At 36.0% G+C, this 17,393-nt stretch overlaps 1 protein-coding gene across 1 annotated transcript in view; it reads right to left on the minus strand.

The window, feature by feature from the left end:
* The window catches only part of kcnh2b (potassium voltage-gated channel, subfamily H (eag-related), member 2b), a 723,936-nt gene that overhangs the window by 329,582 nt on the left and 376,961 nt on the right, over window positions 1-17,393 (minus strand). The window contains exons 5-6 of the mRNA XM_061965721.2: window positions 9,438-9,763; window positions 9,149-9,360 (exon numbers count right to left, since the gene is read on the minus strand). Of these exons, the coding sequence (XP_061821705.1) occupies window positions 9,149-9,360; window positions 9,438-9,763 (538 nt within the window). The remainder of the gene's footprint in view (window positions 1-9,148; window positions 9,361-9,437; window positions 9,764-17,393) is intronic.

The raw sequence follows: 17,393 nt of genomic DNA on the forward strand, positions 1-17,393 counted from the left end.
GAAAGTTTACAGTGGACCACTACAACTACTGATAGGGGTGGGTACAGAATTCAGTACTTTTATAGGTACCGGCTGAACTCCAGGTGCCAGATACCGATTTATGTAAAGTCAAACAGTGCCATATTTTGATACCTTTGTTGCACGAGACGTCTGCCTCTAATGAACCTTGTCATTTTCCATGCTAACAAAGCAAGCATGTCTGATAGAAAACACTCAAAAGTAAGACCTCACTTTTCAAAATGCGCAATCTGTGCTAATTGGATATTGCATATGCTCTGCACAGTGTCATGTCTGTGTAATCAAGTTTTGTTTTAAGTCATGTTTTGTTTAGTTATTGGACTCTTTAGTTTCTGGCTTTTCACTCCCTTGTCTTGTTTCCATGATTACCCATTAGTTTCACCTGTTCCACGTTTGGACTCATTGTGCACTCTTGTTTGTCACCATAGCAACCCATTAGTTTTCACCTGTCACGTCACGCACCTGTTTCACGTTTTGAGTCACGCACCTGTTTTCGTTAATCATGTCTGTAGTATTTAAGTTCATTGTTTTTCAGTTTGTCTTTCTGGTGACATCCCCACATTTATGCTCTGCACAGTTCTGACTCTTTTTTCATGTCCATCGTTCACGCTGCTCCTTTTTGTCCATGCCAAGTAAGTTTTGTTTATTATTGCCACAGTTAGTGTTTTTTCTTGTTCATGGTTTTTGCCTTTGTGCAAGTGTTTGGTTTCATAGTTTGTTCTCCGCCATTGTGCGCTCCTTTTGTTTACTTCCTTGTTTTGTATTTTTTTAGTTTAAATAAAAATGTACTTACATTCCCGTCTCGCCCGAGCCAACTTTCCGTTGCCTTATAGAAAAACTAAACCCCAGGACCAAGTCTTGACACACAGTACAAGATACTGATTACAATTAGCGATTTTACAAATGGATGCATGTTACAATCAAACAGCTGGTGTGTAATAAATATAATACTTACAGCATAAACACTTTATAGGACCCATGAGACAAGACTGGCACATTTAACTTAATGGCAAAGACTACTTCCTGGCTACGGCAACACACCGAGGACAAACTGAAATGAATGCATACTTGTAAATGATACTCAGAAATGTACCAAAACAAAATGTAACAAATGGAGAGCACAGTTATTACAACTCACTGTTAAATATTACATTAAAAAAAACTTGAAACAATGAAAAACACAAAACACACACAAAAGTACCAACAATTAGTACTGTGTACTGTTATCGATTACTGGGTACCGAGAAGTGGTAATTTAATAATTTAAAATGTGAAAGGTAAAATATCTACTATATATATTTTTTTTTTAAAGCTGGTGAAACATCCACCCTGGTGGACGGATGTTTACAGATGCGGGGTTTCCCGCAGCGCTTTCTTGTTAAGGCGGCCGCTTTAACAAGAAAGAGCCACCGCCTAATCTAAAGTCTTAACAAGCTGCTGCGCTTAGTTCTGCCTCTGCCTCTGCCTCTGTCAGTACGTCTCTGCAGCACCCAGCATTGTCCCACCCACAGAACCATCTGATTGGTTACACGCAGAGCGGTAACAGCCAATCAGTAGTGCATGTTCAGAGCGCATTGAGTCAGTGCTCAAGGTACAGGCAGAGAGGAGAGACGGTGGAGTGAGCAGAAAGGTGTTTAGCAGGTAAGACAGCGGACTCTCCCCAAATTATAATAAACAACTCCCAGTCAACTACTACTAACATCACTATGAGCCCGTTGACGTTCTAGAAACATAAGCGGCAGCTCAGCTCGCTCGCAGTCCTTGAGTTGAAGGCTAATTAGCTTTTAGCATAACGTTAGCTCACTGTGCAGTGTGTGTGCGTGTCTGAGAGAAAGGCAAGCATTATTGACCTACAGTTAACAACTAAGTCATTCCACTTGCCCTTTTACTGTGTTGAAGCAGCAAAAAATGACATTATGTTAAATGAAGAATTTCCTGAAGCTGTCTCTGATAGTTGATATAATAATGTACCTGTATCATAAAGCCTACATAAACTCCATGGTGTTCAGGGATGAATAGTCTCTCCTATTGCTATTGTGCTATTTTTTTCAGCTATAGTTACATTAATCATTAGTAATGTAGCAGCCTAGTTTTGAATGGCAGGGTCCCTGCTATCACATGTTGATAAAAATAAAACATTTACATAATAAAAATTGACTACAGGTTTCCCAAATACTGTAATAAATTAAGCATGATGAGTTGAGCATATGCCAGCATGTGGCCCCACTTTTAACTCTTTTTTTCAAACGCGTATTGCAAACGCTTACTTACAGTAAGTCATTAATTTAACTTATTAAGTCATTATTTTGACTTAGTAAGTCATTATTTTGACTTAGTAAATTAGTAAGTCAAAATATTGACTTACTAAGTCATAATAATGACATACTTAGTATCTAAGGTATCTAGGACTGTTTTGTTTTTACGGAAAAATATCGATATATATATATATATATATATATATATATATATATATATATATATATATATATATATATATAGTATATCGGCATTCAGCATATGGAGCGGAAAACAACCAAAACTTGTAGGCTTCCTCACGCGACCAAGCCGGCCTACTTCACCACAGTTTGTAGTCTATTGTCCCCCCCAGGCTGTGGTGGCAGCGATGAGATGTAGACGTGATGGCGACAGGCCGAGTTACGCTGTTCCTTACACCCTCCCACCCCCTTCCCCCTGGAGAGACACCACCTTAACTAACACATTTTCTGGGGGAAACACTGGGATGGATATCCTTCCATCTTCTATGCCACTTGTCCCCATCAGGGTCATGGCTATACCGTGGTGGACAATATTTGTTAAAAGTTTAACTAATATAATACTTTTTCAGTGAAAAAATAATACTAAAATAAGCCTCATTGAACCCGATATGTGTTTTTACTGATTGATTGATTGAGTTCAGTTTATTTTGAACATGAACCCACTTACAGTTTAATACATCACACATAATTTCCGAACATTTCTCTTTACATCATGTTCAAAAAGGAGTAGGAAGAAGCAAAGCTTATTTAATCCTACTCCTTTCCCACTTCAGAGCGTTTACAAATACATATGTTCATTTACTGTCTTTTTTTTGTAACAATCAGTGAATTATTAATACAGCAGTTCTTGCAATACATAATTAAGTCAGTCATTATTAACATACTGAGATGAAGAATATCCCGTTTTCAAAAAGGTTGAAGGTATTTCTCATAATTCTTCTTCTTTGCACTTTGTAAGCACTGTTAATTTGAACAACCTCTTAAACTGGATCATATCAGAACATTAACTTTTTTGCTTAATCCATTCCATAGTTTAAATCCACATACGGATATGCTAAAAGTTTTTAGTGTTGTACGAGCATACAAATGTTTTAAGTAGGGATGTCCGATAATGGCTTTTTTGCCGATATCCGATATTGTCCAACTCTTTAATTACCGATACCGATATCAACCGATACTGATATATACAGTCGTGGAATTAACACATTATGCCTAAATTGGACAACCAGGTATGGTAAAGATAAGGTACTTTTAATTTTTTTTTTTATAAAATAAGATAAATAAATTAAAAACAGTTTCTTGAATAAAAAAGAAAGTAAAACAATATAAAAAAAAAAACAGTTGCATAGAAACTAGTAATTAATGAAAATGAGTAAAATTAACTGTTAAAGGTTAGTACTATTAGTGGACCAGCAGCACGCACAATCATGTGTGCTTACGGACTGTATCCCTTGCAGACTGTATTGATATATATTGATATATAATGTAGGAACCAGAATATTAATAACAGAAAGAAACAACCCTTTTGTGTGAATGAGTGTAAATGGGGGAGGGAGGTTTTTTGGGTTGGTGCACTAATTTTAAGTGTATCTTGTGTTTTTTTATGTTGATTTAATAAAAAAAAACAAAAAACAAACAAAAATAAATAAATAAACAATACCGATAAAAAAAACAAACGATACCGATAATTTCTGATATTACATTTTAACGCATTTATCGGACGATAATATCGGCAGGCCGATATTATCGGACATCTCTAGTTTTAAGTTAGTTTTTCCTCTAAGGTTATATTTCTCCTATCTAGTTGAGAAGAATTGTTGTACACTATTGGGTAGCAGGTTATAGTTTGCTTTGTGCATAATTTTAGCTGTTTGCAATTTTACCAAATCGTTGAATTTGAGTATTTTTGATTGAATAAATGAAGGGTTTGTATTTTCTCTATATCCAACATTATGTATCAGTCTAATTGATCTTTTTTGTAACAGTTAGTGAATGAAGCGCACAATTGTAGTTGTTTCCCCGTATTTCTGCACAATAACTCAAATACGGTAACACTAGCGAGCAGTAGAGAACATGAAATGATTTTTGGTCTACGACATATTTTGTTTTGATCATTATTGAATTGTTTCTTGCCACCTTTTGTATATTTTTTATATGAGGTTTTCCAGTGAGCCTTAGTGTGTTTACATATTTGATCATATTTCAATACTGTGTAATGTATCTTGTACCCTTTTGACTTCATCACTTGATTGTATTTATATAGTATAGTACTAATATCCATAAAATATCGCCACATTCTACATTTACACTCTGATATCACAAATGTATGTGCTTGAAGTAACTATACAGTATTGAATCAGTTCAAATGTGAAAGGTACGAACCCTAATTACTGTACCACTACAATTACATACAAACTACAACTACAATACGAGAACTTTATTGGTCAGTTCCTGTTAAACGTTGTACTGTAATGACAAAAAAGGTGTACAAGTTTGTAGTGTAAGAAGGATGAGCAGCAGGTAAAAATTGTTACTATTTTCCAGTGTGTACAACAACAGTAATTGATTTGTAAGGGTTATAACATGTGTAGGACACACTGACGAAGGAAGTACACAGTAAGTGCAGTATAGCTATTGGAATACACTGATGAAGTTATTTCAATCCAACTCTGAAGTAATGGAAACATCTTCCAGTTAAGTATGGAATATTGTAATACCTGCAACATCTCCCAAGTCTGTACCTCTGCTATGCTTATTTAATATTGACTTACATTATGGTGACTTGCTGCCACCTTCTGGTTTGAGCTGACATTACAGCTGACATTATTTTTAAATATTTAATTTGGCATGCTCGTTATTCTGCATAAACTAATAATGCATGGGAATCATTATTCCTGCAATCACAACATGTTTGATTGCTAATATTTTTCATTTTCCCCATTTATGTTATTGTTATCCAGTATTGCATTCACAGCATAAAAGGTACTGTATATGTACAATATGTTATTGTTCTGTCTTGAAACAGCATTTTAAAACACAGATGTTGTTGGAACATAACTACAGAAATGTGGATTATTACACACTTATGCACTAACACACGCACCCACACACACAACGGGTTGTGTTTGGAGCGTGCCATCTGCAACTCTCCTACTGTACATGATTACATTATTGTGTTGCATCATCAAGCCTGGATTATTTTCTGTTCACTTTCCCATTTTTACTGAGAGAGAAAAACGAAGAAAACAGAGCATGATCGGATAAAAAAAGAAAAAAAAGAAAGAAAAAAAATCACACAACCATTCCCTTGCCCTTCAGTAACTCTCTGTAGAATAATGTCCCAACAAAGAGCTTAACTTAATCTTTACGGTTATTTTTCATCAATGCTCACATACATAGATAGCAGTGGTAGAAGTGGTGTTGTGTAAAGTTGTTGTGATGTCATGTATAACATGATATGAACCATGGTAATCAATATTTAATTTGTTATCAACAGTCAATAAAATAAGTATTTGATCCCTTTCTGATTTTCTAAGTTCAACAAAAATATGAACCCTCTCGGACATGTATGATATTTTTTTGTAACCGAGGCAAAATGTAAAGTAATCCAGAAAAAATGGCGAAAAGTGAATAAATAAAAAGGTAGTAAAAATAATTTTAATACATTTGTATTTGATTTATTAGAATAAATAAAATAAAAAATACATGTATTTAATGTTACATTTTCTGAATTTACATTTTGTCCCTCTCTGTTACATTGAAAAAGAAAAAAAAAACACTTGACATAAATATATTTATTTATCTGTAGTTACTTTCATATTTCATTGAGTGAATATTACTATGTCACTAATATTATTTATCTAATTGTATTTTTTTCATAATTATTTTACAATTATAAAAATATTTTAAATGTGAATAATTTGTGTTTCATTTAAGAAGCAATATAAAGCAGAGATAACATGTCAAAAAACTAATCCAGAACTAAAATGTTTTTCTGAGTTTTAATTTTAAAAAGCTGTCTCCTTTTGTTGTAAAAAAAAACAACCGAACAAAATACGGTATACATTCATTTGTGTTTCATTGACAAAATAAAAACACATTAATAACTTATATTAAATGTTATTTATTCGTTTTATTTTTTGCAACATACATGTCCAAAAATATCTGGAAAATATGAAATAAATGGTCTTTTGAATTGTTATTTTGCAATTTCTCTATTTTACAATGAAAATACAGAAAAAAAATTAAGTGTAGTATTTAAATAACTATTTAATTGAATAAATAAACCTTTATTTGATGTATTTTTCTGAATAGTTTTTTCCCCCATTCTGTCTCACCATATTAAAGTAAATCAACAATAAAAGAAAAAAAAGGATCAAATACCTTTTATCTGACTGCAGAGAGAATCATATAGGGATTATGATTTACTTTTCAAAAAAATCTAAACGTCTGTCTACTATGCATGTTTTTAATCATAATACTTTTAATTATTTTGTGCATTTCATGAATGCGATTCAGCAAGTTAGCGTCTGTAAAATGAGACGAAAATAGGGAGAGAACAAAAGTGATGTTCATGTCTGAAATATATCCCAAAAACATCAAACATCCAAAAGGTATTTTCAACGAAAAAACATAGGTCAGGAAGAAGACCAAGAAGCACATCGGTGTTATAAAGTAACTCATCCTTCCAACCTCAATTTCAAAAGCACAAAAACACTTGAACAAATTGTGTTCATCCCAAAGTGACCAAAGAGATTTAACATCACCTTGTTGTAAAACCACTTCCTGTCAAAGCTGATTAAACATGCTAGAACATCACTTTCAGCAACACAGCAAAGATGGCTTCCATACAAAACAAGCACACCTGCACAATCTCCGCCCCTTTCTTTCACACCTTATATCAGGAGTGTCCAAACTATTGTCAGCGAGTGACGCATAAAGAAAGAAGTAATAATTAAAGAAATGTGCGTCTTTGATAATTACTATTATTTCATTACTTATTATTAAAAACATCAGAAAAATATCTTAGCTCTGTCTTGTACTATAAGTGACAAATACAGTGGAACACGTTTATGTCATTGACCTTTGAAATGGCTACCTAGCGTCAATATAAACAGTTGTAAACAGAGATGTCCGATAATGGCCTTTTTGCCGATATGCGATATTGTCCAACTCTTAATTACCGATTCTGATATCAACCGATACCGATATATACAGTCGTGGAATTAACACATTATTATGCCTAATTTTGTTGTGATGCCCCGCTGGATGCATTAAACAATGTAACAAGGTTTTTCAAACTAAATCAACTCAGGTTATGGAAAAAAATGCCAACATGGCACTGCCATATTTATTATTGAAGTCACAAAGTGCATTATTTTTTTTAACATGCCTCAAAACAGCAGCTTGGAATTTGGGACATGCTCTCCCTGAGAGAGCATGGGGAGGTTGAGGTGGGCGGGGTGGGGGGTGGGGGTGTATATTGTAGCGTCCCGGAAGAGTTAGTGCTGCAAGATTCAAGATGATTTATTGTCGATTCTTAACATGCACAAGACACATAAGAACTGAAAAGTATATTTTCGGCACAGTCCCACTAAGAGCAGACATACGTTACAGGGAGACAAGACAAGACCGCCGACGACGCTCCTTAAAAAAAGGTGAGAAAAAGCTGATATTGGGAAAGGGGGGGAGAGTAAAAAAATATCAGTCAAAGGCTGGATCCGTAAGAGGGGGTCCAGACTGAGTCCAAGGGAATGAACCTCATTTGCAATGCAAACATAAACACGTTACATTTAGTCACAACAAACTCGCAACAGAAAATAATAAAATATATAAATAAATATACAATTTATTAAATATAATAAAATAAAAAGTCATACATTTTACTTTTTGTGTACATAATCGGCCGATAAATACTTTAAAATGTAATATCGGAAATTATCGGTATCGGTTTCAAAAAGTAAAACTTATGACTTTTTAAAACGCCACTGTGTACACAAAAAGTAAAATTGATAACTTTATATAACGCCGCTGTACGGAGTGGTACACGGACGTAGGGAGAAGTACAGAGCGCCAATAAACCTTAAAGGCACTACCTTTGCGTGCCGGCCCAGTCACATAATATCTACGGCTTTTCACACACACACACACAAGTGAATGCAACCCCTACTTGGTCAACAGCCATACAGGTCACACTGAGGGTGGCCGTATAAAAACTTTAACACTGTTACAAATATGCGCCACGCTGTGAACCCACACCAAACAAGAATGACAAACACATTTCTGGAGAACAACCGCACCGTAACACAACAGAACAAATACCCAGAACCCCTTGCAACACAAACTCTTCTGGGACGCTACAATATACACCCCTCACTACCCCCCCGCCCCCCCAACTAAACCTCCTTATGCTCTCTCAGGGAGAGCATGTCCCAAATTCCAAGCTGCTGTTTTGAGGCATGTTAAAAAAAAATGCATTTTGTGACTTCAATAATAAATATGGCAGTGCCATGTTGGCATTTTTTTTCCATAACTTGAGTTGATTTATTTTGGAAAACCTTGTTACATTGTTTAATGCATCCAGCGGGGCATCACAACAAAATTAGGCATAACAATGTGTTAATTCCACGACTGTATATATCGGTATCGGTTGATATCAGAATCAGTAATTAAGAGTTGGACAATATCGGAATATCGGATATCGGCAAAAAAGCCATTATCGGACATCTCTAGTTGTCGACATAAGCAGGGGCGACTGGAATAAAGAAAAATACAAAATTCCAAGGACCAATAAGAATGCTTGGATGTTGGACACTCCTGCCTGACACGCTAATAAAAAATAAAATGTGTCCTACCTGCGTGACTTTCTCGGTCACGTGGTGCGTGCGGTCGATGAGTTTGCAAGGTGCTATGATGTCCATCTCGCCCGAGGGCAGAGCGATGAGTGGGTCGGGTTTGAAATCCACAAAGTTGAGGGTGATCTGAGGAATTTTGGAGATGGCACGGTACCGCATGAGGTCAGAGTCTGACGTGGAGTTCAGTATGTTGGACTTACTGTTCACTGCACCTGCACACAGGTAAGTAAACAAGGTGGTCAGAAGTCAAAAGTGAAAAAAGGCTTATTGATTCTTTTTTTCCCCGCACCGGTGCTTCCCGGTCGTGTGCTCGCTCTCCGGTTTTTCCGGTCCCAGTCGGGCCTCATGGCCTCGATCTCGTCGACAGAGGAGGCGCGCCGCATGCTGTGGAAGCTTTCCCGCGAGCGGCTACGTGACAAAGAACAGTTGGAGCCTGAGGCGTCCTGGTTGAGGCTGAGGCGGTGGTGCGATGCTACGCAGGGGGACGACTGGGTGAGGGGTCCCACCAGGTGGATTACGTGGGGAGGAGGCGGCTGGGGGGGCGCCGGACACACGGAGCGCAGTAAAGTGTGCTGGTCCTCCGCGTGGTCTTCTGGCCAGCCTTGTAGAGCGGACCTTCAAAATAGAGAAATATTATATTACAAATTGAAACATGGAATTCTCTCAAAACATATTTTCACAGCTGAGAAACAAACTAACAAGTGATGGTGTGTTCAAAACACCGGAAAAAAACGTCTCGCTAGCGGGAGGCGTATGGCTAGATAGTGCCAAGGAGAAGACAGAGCTTGAAAAATATGTTGTCATGTTTTGGGAACTCATGACCTTGTTTTTATTAAACAAAGCAAATATTTTTTTAAAGGCCTACTGAAACCCACTACTACCGACCACGCAGTCTGATAGTTTATATATCAATGATGAAATCTTAACATTGCAACACATGCCAATACGGCCGGGTTAGCTTACTAAAGTGCAATTTTAAATTTTGCGCGAAATATCCTGCTGAAAACGTCTCGGTATGATGACACCTGCGCATGACGTCACGGATTGTAGAGGACATTTTGGGACAGCATGGTGGCCAGCTATTAAGTCGTCTGTTTTCATCGCAAAATTCCACAGTATTCTGGACATCTGTGTTGGTGAATCTTTTGCAATTTGTTCAATGAACAATGGAGACAGCAAAGAAGAAAGCTGTAGGTGGGAAGCGGTGTATTGCGGCCGATTGCAGCAACACAAACACAGCCGGTGTTTCATTGTTTACATTCCCGAAAGATGACGGTCAAGCTTTACCATTGGCCTGTGGAGAACTGGGACAACAGAGACTCTTACCAGGAGGATTTTGAGTTGGATACGCAGACACGGTACCGTGAGTACGCTGCGGCTTCCAAACATTTAATCGCTTGCTCGTACGTGCGTGCCGCTATGTGCATGTCACGTACGTAACTTTGGGGACTTTGGGGAAATATATGTGCTGTATGAACTTTGGGGAGGTGAACGGTACTTTGGGCTGTGGGATTGAGTGTGTTGTGCAGGTGTTTGAGTTGTATTGGCGGGTTATATGGACGGGAGGGGGGAGGTGTTTGTTATGCGGGATTAATTTGTGGCATATTAAATATAAGCCTGGTTGTGTTGTGGCTAATAGAGTATATATATGTCTTGTGTTTATTTACTGTTTTAGTCATTCCCAGCTGAATATCAGGTCCCACCCGCCTCTCACAGCATCTTCCCTATTTGAATCGCTCCCACTGCCCTCTAGTCATTCACTCTCACTTTCCTCATCCACAAATCTTTCATCCTCGCTCAAATTAATGGGGAAATCGTCGCTTTCTCGGTCCGAATCGCTCTCGCTGCTGGTGGCCATGATTGTAAACAATGTGCAGATGTGAGGAGCTCCACAACCTGTGACGTCACGCTACTCGTCTGCTACTTCCGGTACAGGCAAGGCTTTTTTATCAGCGACCAAAAGTTGCGAACTTTATCGTCGATGTTCTCTACTAAATCCTTTCAGCAAAAATATGGCAATATCGTGAAATGATCAAGTATGACACATAGAATGGACCTGCTATCCCCGTTTAAATAAGAAAATCGCATATCAGTAGGCCTTTAATACGTTGGAAAAACTTTTTTTTTTTTAATAAAAGTGTAAAAAAAAAAAAAAAAAAAAAAAAAAAAAATCCCAGTCCACAAGCATCCTCATTCACAACACATTCTCTTAGATTTCCATGTTATGATACATGTTCACATTATTTATTGACTGTATCTAAAAAAGATAAAATTATATTTTTATTTAAATGGAGATATGAAATAATCCTAAATGAAATACAATGACTTGGTTTATATTATTGTATAAATATAGTATAGGTCATAAAATCAGTGTCAGTTGAATCGGTCCATAGGTTGCCTGTAGGGATTTTTAATGTCCAGCAGATGTCAGTATTTAGTGACAAAGTATCGACACAGTATCAATACAGTTTTGCAATGTGTCAAAACTAGGGATGATGCGTTAAAATGTAATATCAGAAATTATCGGTATCGTTTTTTTTGTTTGTTTTTTAAATCAACATAAAAAACACTAGATACACTTACAATTAGTGCACCAACCCAAAAAACCTCCCTGCCCCATTTACACTCATTCATACAAAAGGGTTGTTTCTTTCTGTTATTAATATTCTAGTTCCTACATTATATATCAATATACATCAATACAGTCTGCAAGGGATACAGTCCGTGAGCACACATGATTGTGCGTGCTGCTGGTCCACTGATAGTACTAACCTTTAACAATTAATTTCTCATTTTCATTAATTACTAGTTTCTATGTAACTGTTTTTATATTGTTTTACTTTCTTTTTTATTCAATTTTTTTTTTTTTAATTTATTTATCTTATTTTATTATTATTATTTTTAAAGTACCTTATCTTCATCATACCTGGTTGTCCAAATTAGGCATAATAACGTGTTAATTCCACGACTGCATGTATCGGTATCGGTTGATATCGGTATCAGTAATTAAAGAGTTGGACAATATCGGAATATCGGCAAAAAGCCATTATCGGACATCCCTAGTCGAAACGCTTCATGACGACTCATCAACCCATCACTACTAACCATTAACATACTAACGTTAGCATTTTAGCATGATAGCTTTTGTTTTTAGCTCATTTACGTACCTTAGAGTCGTATATTTGTTCATCGACGCTAACTGGCTAATGCGCTTTCTGTTAGCATTTTTTTTAACATTACACAATTTATACCTAGTCTGCTGTAAAAGTCTATTCAATATTTAGAATGCATTTTTTTTTTTTTTTTTTTAAATACATCCGTCATGTCTTTCATCAGGACTGTGAACGATAGGCAACATTTCCCCAAAAATGCAGTTCCTCTTTAGGAAGTTTCTTGATTAGGGCTTGCAAGCAGGTGAGTACCCTAATTGCTAACTGGAGACAGGTGCTCAAGCCAGAAGAAAGGCAGACAGGAAGTAGAATACAAAATAAAGGCTGTGGTCAGGAAATAATAGAAGATACATGAAGCTAATAATAATGTCAATGTTGTTTTTTTTATATGCATACAATGTGCAAATCTATTGTTTTATTCACACATTGTATCAGCAAGGTAAGTCACTCCAGCAGTTTAGGACCAGAGTACCACAGTTTAGAAAACTCTATACCGTATTTTTCGGAGTATAAATCGCACCGGCCGAAAATGCATAATAAAGAAGGGAAAAAAACATATATAAGTTGCACTGGAGTATAAATCGCATTTTTGGTGGAAATTTATTTGATAAAACCCAACACCAAGAATAGACATTTGAAAGGCAATTTAAAATAAATAAAGAATAGTGAACAACAGGCTGAATAAGTGTACGTTATATGAGGCATAAATAACCAATTGAGAATGTGCCTGGTATGTTAACGTAACATATTATGGTAAGAGTCATTCAAATAACTAGAACATATAGAACATGCTATACGTTTACCAAACAATCTGTCACTCCTGATCGCTAAATCCCATGAAATCTTATACGTCTAGTCCAGGGGTCGGCAACCCAAAATGTTGAAAGAGCCATATTGGACCAAAAATACAAAGAAAAAAATCTGTCTGGAGCCGCAAAAAATTAAAAGCCATATTACATACAGATAGTGAGTCATGAGATACAAATTGAATTAAGAGGACTTAAAGGAAACTAAATGACCTCAAATATAGCTACAAATGAGGCATTATGATGTAATATGTACATATAGCTAGCCTAAATAGCATGATAGCATCGATTAGCTTGCAGTCATGCAGTGACCAAATATGTCTGATTAGCACTCCAACAAGTCAATAACATCAACAAAACTCACCTTTCATGCACAACCTTAAAAGTTTGGTGGACAAAATGAGACAGAAAAAGAAGTGGCATAAAACACGTCCTAGAAAGTCGGAGAAAGTTATACATGTAAACAAACTACGGTGAGTTCATGGACCACCAAAATTAGTAGGACAAAACGGCGCTCGCCAAATACTCGAATCAGTGAAACATATTTAATATAAACTGACTTTAAAAAATTGGTAGGTGTAAACAATGTGTTAAAATTAGGGATGTCCGATAATGGCTTTTTGCCGATATCCGATATTTCGATATTGTCCAACTCTTTAATTACCGATACCAACCGATACCGATATCAACCGATATATACAGTCGTGGAATTAACACATTATTATGCCTAATTTGGACAACCAGGTATGGTGAAGATAAGGTCCTTTTAAAAAAAATTCATAAAATAAGATAAATAAATTAAAAACATTTTCTTGAATTAAAAAGAAAGTAAAATAATATAAAAACAGTTACATAGAAACTAGTAATTAATGAAAATGAGTAAAATTAACTGTTAAAGGTTAGTACTATTAGTGGACCAGCAGCACGTACAATCATGTGTGCTTACGGACTGTATCCCTTGCAGACTGTATTGATATATATTGATATATAATGTAGGAACCAGAATATTAATAACAGAAATAAACAACCCTTTTGTGTGAATGAGTGTAAATGGGGAGGGAGTTTTTTTGGGTTGGTGCACTAATTGTAAGTGTATCTTGTGTTTTTTATGTTGATTTAATAAAAAAAAACAAAAAACGATACCGATAAAAAAAAAAAACGATACCGATAATTTCCGATATTACATTTTAACGCATTTATCGGCCGATAATATCGGCAGGCCGATATCGGACATCCTTAGTTAAAATGCTATGCTGTATGACTGGCTTTAATTCACCTTTCACATTTCACTATGCAACGTGCCTATTTACAAGTGGATGGACGATATTGTCTCCGAGTGTATTCTGGGTAAGATTGTCATCACTTGTCAATAAAGTACATGCAAGGTGAGCATTTTTACAACAAAGTTAACATGAGTGGCACCTGACATAAACATAAAAGTGGAGTGGCAAAGCGCAAAGCAAAGAAAAGAAAAAAAAAAGAGTTACTGTATTTTCCGGACCATAGGGCGCACGGGATTATCAGGCGCACTGCCAATGAGCGGGTCTATTCAGGTCTATTTTCATAAGAAAGGCGCATTAAAGGGGTCATATTATGATTTTTTTCTAAACTGAAAACACTTCCTCGTGGTCTCCATCAGTGTTTTTTCAACCTTTTCTGTTTTAATTGAAAAAATCCCGAAGCACACAACCAGTAGAAATCATTGAAATATGAAACTCAGCAGCATATTGTCTAAAAAAAGAAAAAGTATCTTTACAGAGGACATTTAAAGCACAGAACCAAAGAAACTGAACACAAATATAAAACGTACAAAAATAAGTTAACACAAATAATAAAGCACAGCAAAAGAACATATGACTGTAACCTATTAGAACAACATAAAAATAGCATCCAGGGTACGTGGAAAGTTATAAATGATATCATTAAAAAAAAAAACATGATAAATAAGGAACATCCAAGCTATTTCATAGAAAATAATCAACACCTTCTTTGTGAATGTTGGACCTAATTTAGCAAATGAAATTGTACAACCAGAAAACAGTGTCAAATTTAATGAACAAACCATTCAAAGCAACTTAGAATCGTTTATTTCCCCCGTTCATGAAAGTGAAATCCTAGAAATTGTAAATTCTCAGAAAAACAAGAAGTCAACAGACTGCTGTGACTTGGACTTTTCTCTGATCAAAGAAATGGTTGATTTTATAGCTGTTCCCTTCACTTACATATGCAATATTTCTTTTAGAAAAGTTGTTTTCCCAAAGCAAAGGAAAACGGCAAAAGTTATTCCCATCTTCAAAAGTGGAGATGAGCATCAGTTCACCAACTATAGGCCTATTTCTCTACTCTCACAATTTTCAAAAGTCCTTGAAAAATTATTTGTGTCAAGATTAGACAGTTTTATTGATAAGCATCACTTGCTAAGTGAACACCAATACGGTTTTCGATCAAACCGGTCCACTTCCATGGCAGTGATTGAATTACAAACGTATAATTGTTTGTATATAGTATATAATTAGTACAAAGGTTTAACATGTGTACGAGGATATTTCACATGCCTTTACTGTGTATATAATTGAACTGTGCTTATGTTGTGTATAATGTGTATTTATAATATGTTGTACAAAGGACATTACATAATTTTGGGAAGTTCATCTTGTACTTGACATTGTTTATAGGATTAGGCGCAATAAGTGTTCAACTTCAGCCTAAACCCTTTTGGTCTGCAACATTTTCATTTTCAATCAATGAATGTACAACTGTTTATTTTGTTGACGATTGACCGAAGAATAATAAACTATAACTATAATATTGCCAATTAAAAAGTCGTTCTCGCAATTTTTAGATATGATTTTAAACCATAACCAACCATGGATCACTATAGCTCTTGTCTCAAAGTAGGTGTACTGTCACGACCTGTCACATCACACAGTGACTTATTTTGAGGTTTTTGGTGTTTTCCTGTGTGTCGTGTTTTAGTTCTTGTCTTGCGCTCCTATTTTAGTGTCTTTTCCTGTTTTGTTGGTATTTTCCTGTAGCAGTTTCATGTCTTCCTTGAACATTCCCCGCACCTGCTTTGTTTTCGCAAAGACGATTTAAGTTGTTCAACATTGTTGATTGTCATGTACGGATGTACTTTGTGGACGCCGTCTGCTCAACACACTGTAAGTCTTTGCTGTCGTCCAGCATTCTGTTTTTGTTTATTTTGCAGCCAGTTCAGTTTTAGTTGGTTTTTTTTGCATAGCCATCCCTAAGCTTCAATGCCTTTTCTTAGGGGCACTCACCTTTTGTTTATTTTTGGTTTAAGTGTTAAATATCTTTTTACCTGCACGCTGCCTCCCGCATATTGTGATCACGACAAACCATACTTGCCAACCTTGAGACCTCCGATTTCGGGAGGTGGGGGTGGGGTTGGAGCGGGGGCGTGGTTAAGAGGGGAGGAGTATATTTACAGCTAGAATTCACCAAGTCAAGTATTTCATATATATATATATATACACACACACACACACACACACACACACACATATACATATATACACACACACACACACACACACACACACACACACACACACACACACACACACACACACACACACACACACACACACACACACACACACACACACACACACACACACACACACACACACACACACACACACGAGATGTCTGATAATATCGGCCTGCTGATATTATCGGCCGATAAATGCGTTAAAATGTAAAATCGGAAATTATCGGTATCGTGTATTTTTATTATCGGTACCGTTTTATTTTTATTTTATTTGTATTAAATCAACATAAAAAACACAAGATACACTTACAATTAGTGCACCAACCCAAAAAATCTCCCTCCCCCATTTACACTCATTCACACAAAAGGGTTGTTTCTTTCTGTTATTAATATTCTGGTTCCTACATTATATATCAATATATATCAATACAGTCTGCAAGGGATACAGTCCGTAAGCACACATGATTGTGCGTGCTGCTGGTTCACTGATAGTACTAACCTTTAACAGTTAATTTTACTAATTTTCATTAATTACTAGTTTCGATGTAACTGTTTTTATATTGTTTTACTTTCTTTTTTATTCAAGAAAATGTTTTTAATTTATTTATCTTATTTTATTTTATTTTTTTTAAAGTACCTTATCTTCACCATACCTGGTTGTCCAAATTAGGCATAATAATGTGTTAATTCCACGACTGCATATATCGTATCGGTTGATATCGGTATTGGTAATTAAAGAGTTGGACAATATCGGA

This window comes from Nerophis lumbriciformis, linkage group LG07 (assembly GCF_033978685.3).
Source record: "Nerophis lumbriciformis linkage group LG07, RoL_Nlum_v2.1, whole genome shotgun sequence".
NCBI classification, from domain to species: Eukaryota; Metazoa; Chordata; class Actinopteri; order Syngnathiformes; family Syngnathidae; genus Nerophis; species Nerophis lumbriciformis.